General features: G+C 55.9%; 1 protein-coding gene across 10 annotated transcripts; it reads left to right on the forward strand.

Annotated features, from left to right (window-relative positions):
• The first annotated feature begins 886 nt into the window (after nt 1-886).
• RPS6KL1 (ribosomal protein S6 kinase like 1) lies at nt 887-17,304 on the forward strand. Of its 10 annotated transcripts, XR_010839467.1 has the most exons (13): nt 887-1,023; nt 2,641-2,925; nt 4,215-4,339; nt 5,271-5,363; nt 11,261-11,308; nt 11,704-11,836; nt 12,632-13,219; nt 13,673-13,762; nt 13,929-14,011; nt 15,386-15,481; nt 15,751-16,220; nt 16,832-16,962; nt 17,070-17,304. XR_010839467.1 is itself a non-coding variant. In XM_059055845.2 (11 exons), the coding sequence occupies exons 2-11, from the start codon at nt 2,790-2,792 to the stop codon at nt 15,859-15,861; spliced, it is 1,503 nt and encodes a 500-aa protein (XP_058911828.1). In that variant the 5' UTR covers nt 887-1,023; nt 2,641-2,789; the 3' UTR covers nt 15,862-17,304. The 10 variants fall into 10 exon arrangements, 5 of the variants coding, with proteins under 5 accessions (XP_058911828.1, XP_066884179.1, XP_066884177.1 ...); XR_010839465.1 differs by having other exon boundaries at nt 16,557-17,304; XR_010839466.1 differs by having other exon boundaries at nt 16,832-17,304.
• Nucleotides 17,305-18,398: the final 1,094 nt, after the last annotated feature.

Raw genomic sequence — 18,398 nt, forward strand, 5'->3', positions numbered from 1 at the left:
TCCCAAGAGGAAGGTTGGCCTTTGATGGGGCTCAGACAGGTCATATATAGAAAGAGATGGAGAGACGGTATGTGGGTGCAGACCTGGCCAGCAGGCAGATAGCAGGTAGGGTAGGAGTCTGTGTTCCTAAATTTTCAAGGGATGGAAGAAGCATGGTCTTTGGCTGAGTGAGGGGGAGGAGGTGTTGGGAATTAGAAGGGAATGGAATGATAAGGTATCTAGAAGAGAGCAAGTACACTAGGGAAGAATAGTGTGAGCCCAGGCAACATTAGGGTGCAGGTGAGGTCTGTGTGCCCAGTTCAGATATCACCCCGTGCCGAAAGTCTTCTCAGCCCCAGACTAAGTCACTCCCCTTGCTGTCTCATGGCCCCTGTGGTGCTTCTGTCTCACAACTCTGATCACAACTGGAATGAAATATCAATTTCATTGTATTCTTTAGTTCTTTAATTCTTTTAGTTCTTTAATCCCTGTATCCCTCCCTAGACTGTAAACACCATGAAGACAAGAGCAGAGACTGTCCCCTCCGTCGCTGTATCTTGGCATCTAGCTCCTCCCACACAGTAGTCTCTCAATACATAATATTTAAATAGTTGAATAAATGAATGAAGTAATAGATTAGAAAAGTCCTGGAAGCTGCATGTGTGCTTTTAGTAGGCCTAGATTTCTGAAGCTACTCCTTCCGCATCCCTGAGAGATTCTGGACCTCCTCTCTCCACAGCTTTTACCCCCACCCCAATCCCTTCCCCGCCCCCCCCCCGCCCCCTCACCCAGAGCTCCGCTTTGCGGGCGCTTCTGCTTTAAGGGCTCCGCAGAAGCCGAGCCGGGCGCTGATTGGTGGTTTATTCTAACGGATAGAGGATGAGCACATCTGCAACCAATGACCGAGCTGCATCCGGCCAGACCCCTGCACCTGGGTGGAGGGCTGAAAGCAGCCGCCCACGGTGCAAGATCCCCCGCGGGGGCGAAGCGGAAGTGGCGGCAGGGCTGGGTCTGGCCGCGCGGACCGAGCTCTGGCTCGGGCAGGTACGGTGTTTGCCCGGCTCCTCCTCCATCCCCTCCCCCAGGAGAGGATACCCCCTCTTCTCACTCCCCCAGCCCGCCCTCCTCGGCGACCCCCGCGGGGCGGTGCACCTTGCGTGCCTGGGACTCGCGGGTTGCACGCGCCGCTTTCTGGGTCCAGGCGCGGCTATGCGGTTCTGCCCGAAAGGACCCGGCCCGGCGGGTGGCCCCGGAAGCCGGGCCCTGACACAGAGCAGCCCACCCTGTCGGCCTCGGTGCCTCTGAGCACAGGACTCTGAGCGGCACGTCCCTGGTGACTGGGCCGAGTGGGGAGGGTGCGGCTTCCCTTCCCCCCTCCCTCCGCCTCCTGGCCGCATCCTGGCCAGGGTTCAGCTCCCCGCTGGCTTCACGATGTGGGTTTTCCTCCACGCCCCACTCCCCATCCTGTTCTCTCCTCCCTCTCTCCACAGAGGCAGAAATGACCTGGAGTTGGCAATTTGGGCCCTGCCCCTTCTCAGTGGGGCCTGAGAGAGCGAAGGTGCAGAGGCTGCAGTGAGGGGCAAAGGCAGCTCTGGTGGCCTCTCTCTGAGCCCTTTCCTTTCCTGAAGACACTGCTCTTATCCCTTTGGCCATTTGTATCGCACACTGCTCAGGGAGGAGCTGCTGTACGGTCCTTGGAGGCCATGTGGCCTCCTGGCCTTCTCAGAGACAGAGCCAGGAAGCCAGAGGCATCCCCTCCCTAGGGCTGGTTGGGCTCTGACCTCATTCCTCTAACTCCACCCAGAGTGGCACTGAATCTGCCACTCAGTCATTTCATTTGCCCGCAGACTTTAAGGCCAAGCCCTGTGCCCGGCTCTCTGCCTGGCTCCTTGGGGGGTCCTCGCTCCCTGGCCACACTGACCTCAGGACCTAGGGAAATGAAATAAAGCAGGGGCAATCCATCCTATTCGAGGAGGTGCCATGGAGCCGAACCTTGAAGGATAAATGAGATTCCCATGGGAGGAGCAGGGAGGGGAGAACAGGCAGGATGGAGGGAACAGTATAAGGAATGGCCTTTGGGCCCCGGGCCCTGGCTTCAGCCTCAGAGTGTGTGACCTCCATGTTTAATGTGTATAGAGGCCCTTTGCAGGCATATTCTCAGCTCTCTCCAGTGCTCAACACATAGTAAGCGCTCAAGAAATTCTTGATGAGGGGCTTCCCTGGTGGCGCAGTGGTTGAAAGTCCGCCTGCCAATGCAGGGGACACAGGTTCGTGCCCCAGTCCGGGAAGATCCCACATGCCGCAGAGCAGCTGAGCCCGTGAGCCGTGGCCGCTGAGCCTGTGTGTCCAGAGCTTGTGCTCCGCCACGGGAGAGGCCACAACAGTGAGAGGCCAGCGTACAGAAAAAAAAAAAAAAAAATACTTGATGAACTGAATTTGAATTGAAAACAAAAAACCCAGAGCCCAAAGAACGTTATTATTCTGTTATTACCACCACTTCGGAAAGATCTGGCTCAGTGAGGGATATTACCCACATTAGCTCTGATCCCTCCAGCCTTTGGGGGTGAGTATTAGCCTTCCCAGTACTCAGTGGAGGAAACCAGGGTGCAGATGGGGTGTTACTCCCAGCTGGATTCTCCCTAATGCCTCTGCTCATTCCAGGTCCCTGCTCCAGGGCAGACGTGAGCCTGGTGGCCTGTGAGTGTCCCCCTGGCCCTGGCCTGGACCCCGAGCCTTGCTCATGAGTGCGGTCCCAGGCCCTAGTGTACCTGGAGCAGATTTGCAACCGGGTCACTCCGGGGGCACCTGACATGACCAAGCGCGACTACCTGGTGGACGCAGCCACACAGATCCGGCTGGCCCTGGAGCGGGATGTCAGTGAGGACTATGAAGCAGCCTTCAACCACTACCAGAATGGCGTGGACGTGCTGCTCCGAGGCGTAAATGGTGAGGCTGGGGCTGGGCAGGCATGGAGGCCGGTGGTGAAGGGCTCATCCCGCCATCTGTCCATCTGAGCTGGGCGAGCAGGGATTTCTGTGTGGACCCTGCAGGGCCTCTGCAAAGGACAGTAATAACAGCTCTCATTTATCGAATGGTTCCTATACACCAGGCGCTGGTCTAAGGGCTTTACCTGTAGCAGCTCATTTCCCATTCACAGTAATACAAGCCACTGTATATGTTCTTGCATGTACTTCCAAATATATAAGAATGATTTTTATTCCTGTTTTCCAGATGAGGAAACTGAGGCACAGGGCAGTTAAATAGCTTGCTTGAGACTCCACAGCCGTCAAGTGGCAAAGCTGGGGTTCGAACAGTGTGGGCTCCAGAGGCTGTGCGCTTGGCTCACTAAGCTCGCCTGCCCCTGGAGCTGGGCTGGGGTCCTGCCCTCTGGGGGCTTGCATTCTAATGGGGGGGAGATTGATGAGTTGATGTTGGACTATTATAGTCCCAGGTGGCAAGAACAATGAGGAGGAAGTGAAGGGAGGGAAGAAGGAAACTGAGGCCAGACTAGGCTGGCAAAGGGTATTTTCTATAAGTCAAAACCCTAATCTGAGTACTGAAGAATGGTGGGCATGTTGTCCAGCTGAAGGGCTGGGTGGGGCTCCAGAGAGAGAACCGCACAGGCCTGGAGGTGAGAGGGGAGACCTGTTCAGGGAAAAGGGAGGCATTTCCAAGTAGAGGGAGAGGCTGGCCCTGAGGCCACTTGGAGACCCCTGAGGGCCTTGGTGGCCAGGCTGGGGGTAGGAGTCAGGCCCCAATTCACGCTTCCTACCCTCCCGCCGATGAGACCTCTCAACACCTGGGCTTCACGCCTGTCCAGTGACTTCCTTTACCCTGCAGTCCTGATCCCCATTCTGGCCTCTTTTACACTGGGCATCAGAGATAGAAGAACGTGTGCTCTCTGGGGGCTTCTGTCTCCTGCTCTGGAAAACAGACATGGAAATCCACACTGTGTCCCTTCCCAGGGTGTGATCGTGGCCAGCGAGGTAGTAGGTGCCAACTGTAAAGTGCTGTAGGCTGAGCGGCGACCGTGGTTCGCAAGCTCTCCTGCCACCATCCCTCCTCCTCCTCCCCTGCTGGTCTCCCATCCAGAGGAGGACCCAAGAACAGATGTGGGATCAGAATCCACTGACCAGCATCAGAAACAGGCACTACCTCCTATGGAGGGCAGAGGGCGGACAATGGGAGCCCAAACCCCAGCGTCCTCCCAAGGAGAGGACCCCTTCTCCCCACAGTCGACCCCAACAAGGAGAGATGTGAGGCTGTAAAGCTGAAAATTACCAAGTACCTGCGGCGGGCGGAGGAGATCTTTAATTGCCACCTGCAGAGAACGCTGGGCAGTGGAGCCAGCCCTGGCACGGTAAGGAGACCCCAAAGGCCTGAGGGCTCTGAGGGGTGAGAGCTGAGGCCCTCACCCCACAGGCCAGGGAGCTGTGGCCTGCCATCGCAGGCGGCAGGCAGACGGTGGAGAGCACAGGTTGGCTGGTGTGTGTGCCAGGGCTGCCCTCCTGCCCTCCTCCTCCTGGCTTCCTCTCTATCCCACACTCTCCATAATTCATTCATTTGCAAACGCTTAGTGAATCATCTCCAGTCCAGTCTTACGCCCCCACAGAGTACACACACACACACACACACCTCTCCACCCTCACGCATGGCCCGTACACGTGCTCACCTATGTGCACACTCAGGCTCCCAGATCTCTCTGTGTCTGGCTGGGCTGCAGTGACGTATTTGGCACAGACACAAATACCCACGTGCATATACACGCACATGAATATGTGCAAAAGTCCTCTCCCCATACGGCTTTTCTGGACCCAGTGGGCACTCAGAAAGGGTTGAAGATGCATGCACACTTCTCAAGTCCGCAGGTGTGCACATACACACCCCTTCTAGGCTCGCTGCACCTTGTAAGCTGCTTCCCCCAAAGCAGGTTCCTGGGCCACATGCCTTGGTCTTCGAGGCGTGTTCCCCAAGATGCACGGGTTCCCAGGTCATTTCCCTCCTCCCTGGGCGCATCTGCCTCCTGTGGACGGCGGGGGGGCTTTTGAGAGGAGGTTTCTGAAGCCCTGAGAACTCCCTGGGCCTGGGAGGAGGGCTAGGTGGGGACCGAGCTGAGACGGTGGCCTGGCCACGCTGGACCAAGGCCAGCTTCTCTCCTCAGTCTGTCCCTGTGAGGTGGGCCGTGCCTATACCCCGGTCCTGCCCTCTGTGGCCACTGCTCTCCTGTCAGCCGGGGCCCTGCCCACTGCCTGGTGAGAAGGCCGCTACGTGGCTCTCTCCTGCCTCTGCAGGGTTTCAGCAGCCTGAGGCTGCGGCCCATCCGCACGCTGAGCTCTGCCCTAGAGCAGCTGAGGGGCTGCAAGGTGGTTGCTGTCATCGAGAAGGTGAGTGAGCACCTCCCGAGGTGTGGGAGGAGGTGTTGTGCATAATTGGGAGGGTGTTGGAAAGGGGTCAGAGAGTCCAAGGGGAGGAGAGCGGCTGTGGCGGGCCCGCGCCCTTCCTCCACCCCAGCCCGCACCAGTCAGCTCTGGAAAGGAAAACGTGAGGACAAAGCAGAGGCGCGCAGCCCGCCAGCTCAGACGCAGAAAGCCACTCCCTCCAGGGTGCCCAGCCAGCCCGTGCTGCCCTGCCCTTCCACTTCCCCAGGGCTGCAGCCAGGAGTCTCCCCACCTAGCACAAGCCAGAGATTCCTGTGGCAGGAGCGCGCTCATCTCCAGAAACCCGTTCTGCGGACGGTCGAAGCGGGCTGGTGCCTTGTCCAGGGCCTTGGCAGCTCTGCCCTTTCTCTCCTGGCTCCTCTGGCCACCCCCCATCCTGACCCCATCTAGGATCTTTTCCCTTCATTCGGGGCAGACAGGAAGATAGGAGCCGACAGCCAAACTTGAACCTGGGACACTCATCAGAAGGACAGACAAGTTGGGTCAAATGAGATTTGAGCCAATATTTGATCGCTCTCCGCCCCAGCCCAGGGGTACCTGAATATTTGCTAAAGGATTTTTTTCCCCTCAAACTGGCTCTTTATCAGAATCCCCTGGGGGAGCTTCCTAAAAATACAGATGCCCGGGCCCCAACCCATACCCACTGAGTCAGAATTTCTAGGGTTGAGCCCAGGCACCTGTAATTTAAAACACTCACGGGGGATTTGGACCGGTCTGGGAGCCCACAGAGAAAAGGGGACCGGTGTGTGCTCCCCGACATGCTGAGGGTGAAGTGCTGGCTGGGCTGGCACTGCGTGGCCACAGACGAGCTCCTTTCCCTGTCTGGGTGCTGGTTTTCTCATCTGGAAGTGGGGTAAGGATCCTCCCACCCACCCCTGCCCCACCCAGCGTGATATGGGAACTAAAGTGAAATGGATCGGGGGAAAGGCCTGGCACACGCTAAAGCATTTGATACGAGTTTGATGGCCGTGAAGGCGAATGGCGAGAGTGTGTGGCGAACAGGCTTCCCATCCCGGCCCTGGTCCGGCTGCTGCTCCCAGGTCCCTGGAACAGGCCCCAGTCTGTCAGCCAAGGCCCAGCCAGCTTCCATCTGCCCAGCCCTTCCCTCCCATTGCGCGAGTCCACGTGGCTTGGCCGCTTCCACGGGCAGGCGGAGGAGGTGACAGCCACCACCGTTTCCCATGTGGGGTCCCACTGAACCAGTGGTGTTTTGGAGAGAGGGGTTCTGGGTCAAATAAGTTTTGGAGACAGGGAGTTAAAGTTACATTACTTCCGTTTTTTAAGTATAGGAAGTTTCAAGCTTTTAGGATGCAAATGTACACGGTGAATCTCCAAGAGGGAGGTCTGTGACAGAATTCCCCGAATTTGAATTTAACCCCAGACACACATGTGCAAAGCATTTTTGGAATCCCATATTCTGAGGCCTGTGCGTATGGGAATTAGAAATCCAGGCCAAGCCCAGCCATTCTGTCTTGAGAGTGCCCTCTTTTCTTTCTTTTTATGTACTTTCTCGGGCACTCAATTTACCTACTCCATCTCCATCCTAAAATCATGCTTCCTTTTTCTGAGTCATTCCCAAACCAGGAACACCAGTCTCCCCAAATTAGGAGAGGTGTTGGGGCCACTGGGCCCAGGTCCCTGCAGCCAGGCCTGGATGAGTATCACCACATTCCATACCACAGCTCTGCCCAGGCAGATCTGGGCAGGCAGGTGGGAGGGCAGTGCCAGCCTGCAGCAGCTCACAGACTCAGGGGGAGCAGAGGGCCCCGCTCAGGAAGCCTTGAGTGCCCCCAGAAACACCCCATTGTGAGGGTTAAAGGGGCTGGGGAGCGGGGGGTCCCTTGGGGCCGAAGAGATACTGGCAGGGGTAGGGGGTGGCAGGGAACAGCAAGGAGGGTGGATCAAGGACTAGGCAGGCAGCTGGCCAGGAGAACTAGGGTCTGCTCTTGGGGAGCCTGGGTGGCTTGGGAGACAATGCTGCCTATTTGCTGAGCTTTGTCCAGGAGCCAGGCTCTGAGTCAGGGATGGGGAAGAAAGAGAAGACCAGCCAAGTCACTTCCGTGTTTTTGGCTCAAACACAGGGGTGTTTTTTGAATTATTGTTAGTTATCAGCATTTAAAAATTGGCAGGTTTCATAGAGAAGTCCAGATTTCCTACTTAGCGTGAGAAATCCGAAGATCTGGAAATGCTGGCTCATATTCATGTCAGCCGGAGCAGAGGACGGGCTGCCCGATTTAATGGGGCAACTGCCCTCCGTCTACCCCTTTCTCATCCTGCCCATTGGCTCACGTGCCCAGCCCCTGTGGACCTTCGTGCTTGAGAACCTGCTTGAAACTTCTGGATTTGTTTGCTCCAGGAGGAGTCCTCCTGGCCTTGATACTGTGGGCATTTTAAAAGAAAGGGTTAATGTGTTTCACCAAAGCTTTCATTGTCCCTGAATCCCGAGAACTCAGTGGGTTTTATTTTTAAAAAAGAGATTTCCTTGGGCTTTCCTGGTGGCACAGTGGTTGAGAGTCCACCTGCCGATGTGGGGGACATGGGTTCGTGCCCCGGTCCGGGATGATCCCACATGCCACGGAGCGTCTGGGCCCATGAGCCATGGCCGCTGAGCCTGCGCATCCGGAGCCTGTGCTCTGTAGCGGGAGAGGCCACAGCAGTGAGAGGCACGCGTACCGCAAAAATACCTTTATTTTTTCCCCACTGACGATGGGGAAACTGAGGCCCAGAGGGGAAGGCATGCACCAGGTCACCTGGTTGTGCCCCTATTTGCAGTTATGTCTCCAGGGCTCCGGGATCACCCTGTCTGGATTCACATCTTGGCTCTACCACTTTTTAGCAGGGGGACCGTAGACAACATAACCTCTCTGAACCTCAATTTCTTCATCAGTAAAATGAGTCACTAGAGTCACTAGAGAGAGAGAGATTTCCCTTTTCATTTTTTAAAATTTATTTATTTATGGCTGCGTTGGGTCTTCGTAGCTGTGCGTGGGCTTCTTATTGTGGTGGCTTCTGGTGTTGTGGAGCACGGGCTCTAGACACACAGGCTTCAGTAGCTGTGGCTCAAAGGCTCTAGAGCTCAGGCTCAGTAGTTGTAGCTCACAGGCTTAGTTGCTCCGCAGCACGTGGGATCTTCCCGGACCAGGGCTCAAGCCCGTGTCCCTTGCATTGGCAGGCAGATTCTTAACCACTGTGCCCCCAGGGAAGCCCAAGATTTCCCTTTTTAAAAAGATGAGGGCAGGCACCCTTCACCAGAACTGCCTTCCACCTTCCCGATAGCAATGCTCACCTGACATTCGTAAGGCCCATTCTAGTTTGCCAAGCTGTTGCATTAAACCCGCTCGGTCACCGTGGGGAGAAAAAGGGTTATACTGTGCAGTCCGATACAGTAGTCACCAGCCACATAAGACTATTTTAATTAATTAAAATTAGTTAAAATTAAGTATTCTATTTCTCAGTGGCACCAGCCACCTTTCAAGGGCTTGATGGCCACATGTGGCTAATGGCTTCTAATGGACAGTGCAGATATATAATATTTCCATCATGGCAGAAAGTCCTACTGGACAGTGCTGCATTTTTTTAAAGGTATTTATGTATTTATTTATTTTGGTTGTGCCAGGTCTTAGTTGCGGCATGTGGACTTCTTAGTTGTGGCATGTGCGACCTTTTAGTTGTGGCATGCAGGCTCTTAGTTGTGGCATGCATGTGGGATCTAGTTCCCCGACCAGGGATCGAACCCAGGCCCCCTGCATTGGGAGTGCCAAGTCTTTCTTACCCACTGGACCACCAGGGAAGTCCCTGGACAGTGCTGCATTTTAATCATTGTCTTACAGAGAATGTAACTGAGGTTCATAGAGGTCAAGGGACAAAGTAGTGCTCTATAGCACAGAACAAAAGAGGAAGGGGATTTTTTTAATTTGCTTGGTTTAATGGGAAAATGCCCCCTTTTCTACCCTTTTGAAATATCATGAAAGAGAAAGGAGTTTAGAACAGAAAAGAAAAAAAAATTCCCCACCATCCTATCTAATTCCAAGATAATTACTGTTAATGGTTTGGTCTGATTCTATCTTGATAGATGTGTGTGTATATATATGTTTTTTCTTCTCTTTTTTAACACACTTGTTTCAATGCACTGATCAAGTTTTATTTCTGGCCTCCACGACCTTCACTGCTGTTTTTTTGTACCCTGTAAATGAGAAGACTTGCCCAAGACAAGACAAGGTGGAGGGGAATCCCACTTGGCAAGTGGCAGTGGGGAATTATCCGGGGTGTCAGCACTTGTGGGAAACTGTATTATCCTAAATGACCCCAGAGTTCTCTTTCTTTTTCAAGCTTTGCGTAAATTTGGCCAAGGAGCGGGACTAGGCTGGACTCCATCTCTGGCTGTTGGAGGAGAGACCTCTAGTGGTCAGAAGGGGTGCCTCACCCCTGCTGCCCCTGTGCTCAGAGTCCACCACCTTCATCTCACTGACGATGGGGAAACTGAGGCCCAGAGGGGAAGGCATGCACCAGGTCACCTGGTTGTGCCCCTATTTGCAGTTATGTCTCCAGGGCTCCGGGATCACCCTGTCTGGATTCACATCTTGGCTCTACCACTTTTTAGCAGGGGGACCGTAGACAACATAACCTCTCTGAACCTCAATTTCTTCATCAGTAAAATGAGTCACTAGTAATGCTCACCTGGTAGGGCTGGAGAATAAAACTAAATGACCTAGATAAAGCCCTTAGCACAGAGTAAATGCTGTATAGGCAGTGTGGGGTTTCCCTGTGATGATATTAATAATCGTCACTATAGACTATTGACAGCATGTTATGTGGCAGGCACAGGCCGCTGCTATACTTGAGTAGCTTGCTTTAATAGAATCCTCCTAATGGCCTTCTGAAGGAGGTACTGCTATGACCCATTTTGCAGGGAGGAAGACCAAGGTTCACAGAGGCCATGTGACTTGGCAAATGTGGTAACTGACATTCCCACCACCTTTACATTCTCCAAGGGCCTTCCCATTGGTGACCTCAACAAACCAGGGATAAGGGAGGGTGGGCATTTGTAATTCCTGTTTGGTAGATGAGAAAATCAATTCGCTCACCCAAGATCTGAACCCCAATACTAGGCTGCAGCCTTCATCACTGCCCAGTGGCCTGGCCTCAGGGCCTGGTTCCCATGTGCCACTACGGGGAACGTGTGCAGGGCAGGCTGATGGCTAAGAAGTCACAACACCAGGGTGCTGGTCTTGCCCCCCCGCCCGCCCCTCAGGAGATGAGACCTGAAGGAGCATGCCAAGACCACATGGTCTCAGGCACCACTGGGGCCACATTCTCAGAGCTTTGGCTTCTTCACCTGTAAAATAAGAGATCAGAGAAGGTGACTGGCTCTGAGGTCCCTTCCAGCCATGACACCCTCAGACCCTACAGGATGGACCACTCAGCATGCATGTGGGAAGCACTGACTACCTCCCTGTCCTATGCAGGCCTCTGGGAGTACAGAGCTGGACGTGTGGTCCCTAACCTCTCGGAGCTCACAGCCCAGCGGGGAGACAGGAAATTAGACACAGTGTGATAGGGTGAGCCCAGAGAGCACTAGAGACAGATTAGGAGCCCCAGCCTAATGCGAAGGTTGGGAAGGCTTCCTGGAGGAGGTGGTACCTGAGCTAAGACCTGCAGATCTAACAAGGGTGGATGAACAGGACGGGTTTGATGTCAGTTTGGTGGTGGGGGGTACACTCTGCACTACCAAAGCCTGGCCTCCCAGCCAAGCCTTGGTGGGGGACCCTGGGAGTCTGGGGCTGGGGCCCTGGAGTCCCGGGAACTAGCATGTGCCTTGACTAGTGCCTCCTGGGCCTCGGCAGGTGCAGCTGGTCCAGGACCCAGCGACTGGAGGGACCTTCGTAGTGAAGGCAGGTGCCGCCCAACCCCCTGCCGTTCTGCATTCCCCTTTGGACTTTCTCAGAGCTCTTGGAAACCCCTACCCCGTGGGGAACCTCTACCCAGAAGCCGTATGGGAAACCCACACTCCCTCCAAATGCAACAGCTGTTTGTTCTGCCCCCAGCATGCACCCTGCCTCCCAGAAATGTGCACGTGCGCACACGCACACACACACTGCCTCATCCTTGGACCAGAGATGGGAGGGCCTGCCTTCCAGGGTGGAAAGAGGGTTGAGTCTCAGGTTAGGAACTGGGGGGTGGCAGCTGCTCTCCAGGGTGGCTCCCACCCTTCATCTGGTTGCCCCTGAAGAGCAGAGCAGCCTCTGGCTGGTCCCCAGCTGATCTGCCTGCTCTGCTCCCTCCCCAGAGCCTGTCCAGGTGCCACGCGGTGAGCCGGGAGCGTTTGACCATCATCCCACACGGCGTCCCCTACATGACCAAGCTGCTGCGGTATTTTGTGAGTGAGGATTCTATCTTCCTGCACCTGGAGCATGTGCAAGGTGAGGGGGCCCTGTCAGCTCCTCGGGCCTTTGGGATGTCGTCCTGTCTCATCCTCTTAAGCTGCCGAACCCAGAGGCCCAGCACAGACCAGGGGACCCAGGCTTCCTGGAGGATGATGGCTGCTGGGGGCTTCTGTGTGGTGCCAGGGGGGCAGGGGACATCCTGGGAGGATGTTCACATCTTGGGCGGGTGAGAGGGCATTTATGCAGATGTCCCCTTTGTCACCCTCTCCTCCAGTCTTGGCTCTTTTCACTTTTCTAGTCTGTGCCCATCCCTCAGAGTGGCCCCATGGGGTGATGGTGCTGAAGCTGTAAGGACAGGAACTGGGTCACGTAGCAGATATTTATTGATCTGCTATGATTTTTTTTTTTAATGAGTTACACAGTTCTGGGTCATGACATACAGTCATCGCAGGTCCATGCCTGGCCTTGTTTTTATTTTACTTACTTAAGCTTCATTACACTTTTCTCCCTTAAAAAAAATTATAATACATTGAACACTGGCGAACCCACCACCTAGACCAAGGATATTAAGAATAATTTACATCTCCTTAGGGGTTAAGCACCTGTTTTGTGCCAGGTTGTGAGGCTGGGGCGCCTTAGGTGGGTGGAGAGGAGGGGAGAGGGCATCCTAGGCTGAGGGAGGGGAGGGAGCAGAGGTGAGGACCTGGAAGGCAAAGGGTCGGTGCCCAAGATGGTTGGGGGGGCGGGGGGAGCAGGAGTGGGACAGGGACCTGGGCCCCACGCTCTTTTACTCCCCGTCCCCATGCTTGCTGCACCCTCTGCACGGCCCAGGAGGCACTCTGTGGTCCCACCTGCTCTCCCAGCCGTGCCTCCAACAGCCTGGGACTAAGTCTGGTTCCAGCCTGGAGAGGATGAAGGCTCAGCTCAACTCCCGCCTCAGCCTCAGGACCCCGGCTCGCCTCCCACCTGGCCACACCTGCCTGCAGGACGGAATCCCCCTGGAGCCTCCCTGGACTTCTCAGAGCCTTACCCCGGCCAGGGGGGCCGCAGCCATCAGACCCCAGAGAGAGGCTGAAGGTGAACCCTCAGCAGGGACCAGCCCTTCCTGCTCCTGGGACCTTCCAAAGGCCCCAGGTGGCCACCTGCACCACCAAGCCAGGCGGGGGCCCGGCCAGAGCTCTGATCCGGGGCCCCCTCGGGGGCTCCCCTGGGTTCGTGCAGGGGCTGGCCGGGTGCTGGGTGGCTGTGGCCGAGGCAGAGGTCAGAGCCGCCCCTCAACCGGTGGGACCACCTGGAGTGTGAGGGAGGAGCAGGTGAGGCATTGGGCGGCTGAGATGCTGGTGGCCCTGGAGGCGCTGCACGAGCAGGGGGTGCTGTGCCGGGACCTCAATCCCCGGAACCTGCTCCTGGACCAGGCAGGTAGGAGCCCTGGGCCCAGGGGGAGAAGAGTGGGCCCTCACCCTACCCCACCCCTCCGGCGGGAGGCCCCCGAAGCCTCAAGACAGAGAAGGAAATTTCCCCAAAGTCAAGCGGATGCAGAGGTTATCTGCGTCTTCCCTTGCCTCCCCTCCCCGGCCTTTTCAGGAAGGACTCTGCTGAGCCTGGTTGGCCAGGGTTGAGCTTGGGAAACAAACCCTTTCCCTCCATGAGCTCAGGGCAAGGCTCCTGTGAAGACCAGGTTGTTTCGGGGCCTCGGGGGGTTGGGGGCGGGGGCGGGCCCCTAGGGAGCTTCTGCCCAGCGCAGCCGCTGGCCCCCGCCTTGTGGCTGTTGGGAGAAGCGCTGGAGTCCCCTGCCTCACGCCTGCAGCTCCAAGATGACTAATAGCAATTTTTGTCCCCTTTTATTCCTCCCTGCACACACTGCATGACAAGGCCACATCCGGCTCACGTATTTCGGCCAGTGGTCTGAGGTGGAGCCCCAGTGCTGCAGGGAGGCTTTGGACAAACTCTACAGCGCCCCAGGCAAGAAGGGAAGGGGTAGTGGGTAGCCCTTGGGTGTCTTTATGTGGGTTAAGCCAGGGGACTGAGGATAACGGAGGGAACTGGGGCATCTGGGTAGGGTGAGTGGAGGGGAGACCCGCCTCCTTGGGCGGGTGAGACTGAGACGTGTATGTTCTTGTTCCCACAGAGGTGGGTGGGATTTCTGAGCTGACCGAAGCCTGCGACTGGTGGAGCTTTGGGTCTCTGCTGTATGAACTGCTGACGGGAACGGTGAGCGGTGTGTGGGCAGGGTATAGGGCCTGGTGGGTGTCACTGAATATAGGAGGGGCTGGTGTTGGGGCAGAGCCTGCCTGTTTCCCCGAGACCTGGTCGTCGGGCCCGGTGTTCTGCCAGCACAGCTCCCGCCTCCACCGCTGAGGCCATGAGAGACCAAGGAAGCCGCTCCCACCCAGGCCATGGCCATACTTCGCACCGCTGCCAGATGAGTGGCTATAGCTAGGGGGACTGTCAATTCAGTGAGAGCTGAGTCAGGATGATGAGGGAAGGTTTCTGGAAGAGAGAGCCCGGGCCTGGATCTAGAGGGAGGGTGGAGTTTGACACAGCCCTTTTACTTAGAAGGCCACTCGATCTTCCCCCAAGCCTCCTCTCCCCGCCACTCACTCCCCACATCCACACCCTTCAGAGCTATAACCCCCAGACTTTGGCTGGAAGGCCAGAGAGAGGGCCTCCTTCATCCCAGCCTGGCAGCTGCCCTGTCCAGCCTGGATCAACCCAGAGCTTAAAGTTCCCCTGGCAAGCACCCTTGCACAGGATGGTGGCCTCCGCCCTCCATCCTCCCTCGTGAGCTCAACGCCACACGTGGGGCTGGTTAGGTCAGGCAGCAGGGAGAGGCCAAACTGCATTTGAGCAGGAAATGCCCCGAGTGGATGCAGTGTGACCGGAAGTCCAGATCTGACCGGTCCCTCCTGGCTTCCTCCTGGTTTGGTCCTGTAGCCGGGGCCTTTGAGAGCCCTGGCTACACACATCCCCACAGAGTGGTTCTCTCCTCTTGGCCTCCCACCACCTCTCCAGATCAGGGCTCCTGGCCTTCCTCCTGGTCACTTCTTGCCTCTCTTCCTGACCTCCAGACAGACCTCTCTGCTCCCTGCAGCTGCACCCTTCTGGAGCACAGAGAGGTCCTGCCTTCTTCCCTCACCACAGCCCTGCCTTGGCCCTGACGGTAGCATGCCATGTCAAATGAGCCGCCCATGGACATTTTTTTTCTGTAAGGAGACAAGTTTCGGTGCTATTCCTGACAGAGTGCCTGCCCTGACTGCAACCCAAGACCGATGTTTCTAGCAAGCTTGGAGCCACAGGGACCTGAGTTCAAAGCCTGAACTCAGCACAAATCCCTTGACCTCTCTGAGCCTGCTTCTTGTCTTTAAAATGGGGGTAATAATACTTACTCTGAAGGTTGTTGTGGAAATGACAGATAATGGGTCTCAGGCATCTTCCGCAGCCTGACATGCAGTAGATCCAAAGCAAAAGGCAACAATCAGCAGCAGCAGCCTCCCCGTGAGATGTGACACAGGGGGAGAAAAATAAAACCTGGCCGCCATTGGGGTGTACGGACTCTCCTGGGGTCGCCCCCGTGTGTCTTCCCAGGCGCTGTCCCAGAGCCACCCCTCAGGAATCCAACCCCACACCCAGCTCCAGCTGCCTGAGTGGCTCAGTCGCCCCGCAGCCTCCCTGCTGACTGAGGTGAGGTGCGGCCGGCCCGGAGCAGGCAGCTTCTTTGGCCTGAGGGTGGACAGAAGGGAGGACAGAGCCCTGTGTGTGAACAAGACGCCCAGTGCATTAGGTGTCTGATGTGGGTGCAGGAGGTTAATGGGGACAACAAAATTCTATATGTTGGTGGCCAAACACCAATGTCCCCCAGGGTAACACTGGGGGTTCTGTGGGCCGGGCTGGCAGGGAGCAACCGGGGGTTGGGAATGCCCGCCCAGTGCTGACTGGGCCTTTCTCCACAGCTGCTGCAGTTTGATCCTGCCGGGCGCCTGGGAGCTGGAGGAGGCGGTGTCAACAAACTCAAGTCCCACCCCTTTTTCAGCACCATCCAGTGGAGCAAACTGGTGGGGTAACCGGAGGGGGTGGAGTAGGCGATGGAAGCAGCTGGACTGGTCTGGATATCCTCTCTTCTCTTTGCCTGCCACCCAGAGCTGGCCCTTCTAATCAGCGGCCCTCGGGCAAAAAAATGAAAGGCAGCTTGCCTTTCCTGGTCGGGCCCCCCCCTTGGGCCTCAGAAGTCTCTTCACTGACCAGGAAGGGCCTACGGAGTCCCCCAGCCACGTCCTGGAAAAACCCTTCCTAGACAGGTGCTGAGCGGGAGGGAAAGAGAGATCTAAGCCTGTTAAGCTGCGTGAACCCCTCCACCCATCAGTCAACAGTCACCTGCTGAGTGCACACCCTGAACTTGAACTTGGACCTATCATGTTAAAAGGTGCCTTCCTTTGCATTAGCTCTGAGCTACTAACCACCTGCTGAGCCGTGAAATTTTGTGACTCATTATCTGCCATGTGCCCCACTCGGGATGTCTCTGGAGACTCATCTCAGGATACTAGTCCACTGGCTTAGTGGTCCCAAACCAGGGCTGCCCTGGCTGGTCATCTTAACCATGCAACTAGTGGGCCTTTTCCACCAGAGGCTACTTTTGCAGGGGGTCGGGAAGCTGGGGAGGCAGGGAAGAAGTCTGTAGTGGGCATGGGGTGGGGTGAGGGAATGGAACAGGACAACCCATTCCCCCCTCCTGACCATGCCCCTTATCTTGTGATTACAGACTTTGGAGAGCCAAAGGAAAGGAGGGGAGGAAAATAAGGATAAAGAGGAATGGGGGGAGAGAGGAAGGCACAGCTCTGCCACTTAAAGAAATTTTGGAAACAAAGAGCTCCCTTCCCCGGCTAGCCCACCCATGTGGAGAGAAAGGAAAACCTGCCCCATGGGTCTAAGGGGAGATCGCCATTCAGTCTCCAGGCTGAAGCCACTTGAAGAAAAGTTGTACCCACTAGGACTCCCTCCTCTGACGTTCGTCCTGTTTACCATTTTGCATTTTAGTCTTGAGGGTCCACTCAATCCACTGCCCACTGTGACTTCATCTCCTTTTGAAATGAAACCACAAAACACATGGAATGATTGCCCAAGCTTTTAGCCGGAAGCAAAATGTTTCTGGTCTTGGAAGAACTGGGGTAAGTAGTTACCCCCAAAGACAATTCCCTCCCCAGATTTGGGAGCCTTCTTCCTCTCAGGACTCACCCTGTCACTGGGATGTGGCATCTAAGACAAACTTCGACAGATCTCCGCCAACTCCTTCCCGCCTGCGTCTCTGACATCACCCTCCAGTCTGGCAGTGAAGGCCCAGCTCTAACTCTGGGGCTGGGGACCTGTTGTGGGCATGGCACGTCGCTCCTCAGGCCCTCTGGACGCGCCTGGGGGACGTGGGAGGTGCAGCCCTTGGAAGGTCCTGGCTCTCCCTGGGGCTTGCCCACGTCCGTCCACCCGACTCCAATAAAGCCTGCTGTTGCCTCTGGCGTCCTTGCCTCATTAATGCAATGAGAGGGGGATGGGGAGATGGGAGGGTTCCTCCAGAGCAAGCTCCATGGTAACCAAGAGTGTGCCTGGATCCCGCTAAGAAGGAGGAAGCAGGGCTGATAGTGAACAGCACGCCAGCCTGTACCCAGCAGAGCAGCTGTGAGCCCCCCGGAAAGTGGTGGCACTGGGCTCCTTGGGAAGTAAAACAGGAAAAGACATCTTTGAAGAGGGTCATGGCGCCTGGGGGTGGTGCAGGGGAGTGGACCTAACCCTCACCGTGACCTCTTCAACAGATGGTGGCTCCTGAGAAAACTGGAATTCAAAGAGGGAAATGATAGGACCTGGCCAGAGCCTGGTGGAGCCCGCTCCCAAGTCTGTGCCTTCCGCTACACTCCCAGTCAGGTCAGAGCACCTCCAACTACTGTACAAAGTGCAAGGTGCTTCTGGAACTTCTGGGCCTCATTCATGCAATGAACATTGCACATCCGGCACTTTCCTAGGCCCTGAGTTTAGAATACTGTGGTCCCAGCCCTTAAGGGGCGTACAGTCTATTTCCATGTGATAAAAATGGGGCTAAATAGACCTCCTTTGTAGGTTTACTAAAGAAATTAAAGCTTCTAGCTCCATGCCCCAAACCTGACCTAAAATTCTTCCTTTCACTGAACCCAAGTTCTTTCTACTAGCTCTAGTTCTACCCTCTAGGAGCCACTCTGTTCCCGTGACAGACCTTCCCATAAAGCTGGTATCACCGCAAGCAAGATCAGCAGGCAGGGACCGCGTGTGGAAAAGCCAGGCTGAGTTTAAGCCTGGACACCATCAAGCCTATCACACGTAGTCAGCGCAGATTAGCTCTCAACCCCGTCCACTCGCCCTCACAGACCACTTGCTCCTAGGAGGTGACCTACCCTCATTTGTTCAAATCAACCTTGAGCATCTGGGTACCCACTGGCAATCAAGTGCAAAATGCAAAACTATGTTGCTCCAGCACTCCCCCAGCCATCCCAGAAATAACACAAGGCACCACCAAAATGTAAATCTGCTGGTGTTTGAAGGGGCTTCACACAGGTGAGAACCAGTTTCTGTTCAACAGTGT

Source organism: Kogia breviceps, chromosome 3 (assembly GCF_026419965.1).
Source record: "Kogia breviceps isolate mKogBre1 chromosome 3, mKogBre1 haplotype 1, whole genome shotgun sequence".
NCBI classification, from domain to species: domain Eukaryota; kingdom Metazoa; phylum Chordata; class Mammalia; order Artiodactyla; family Physeteridae; genus Kogia; species Kogia breviceps.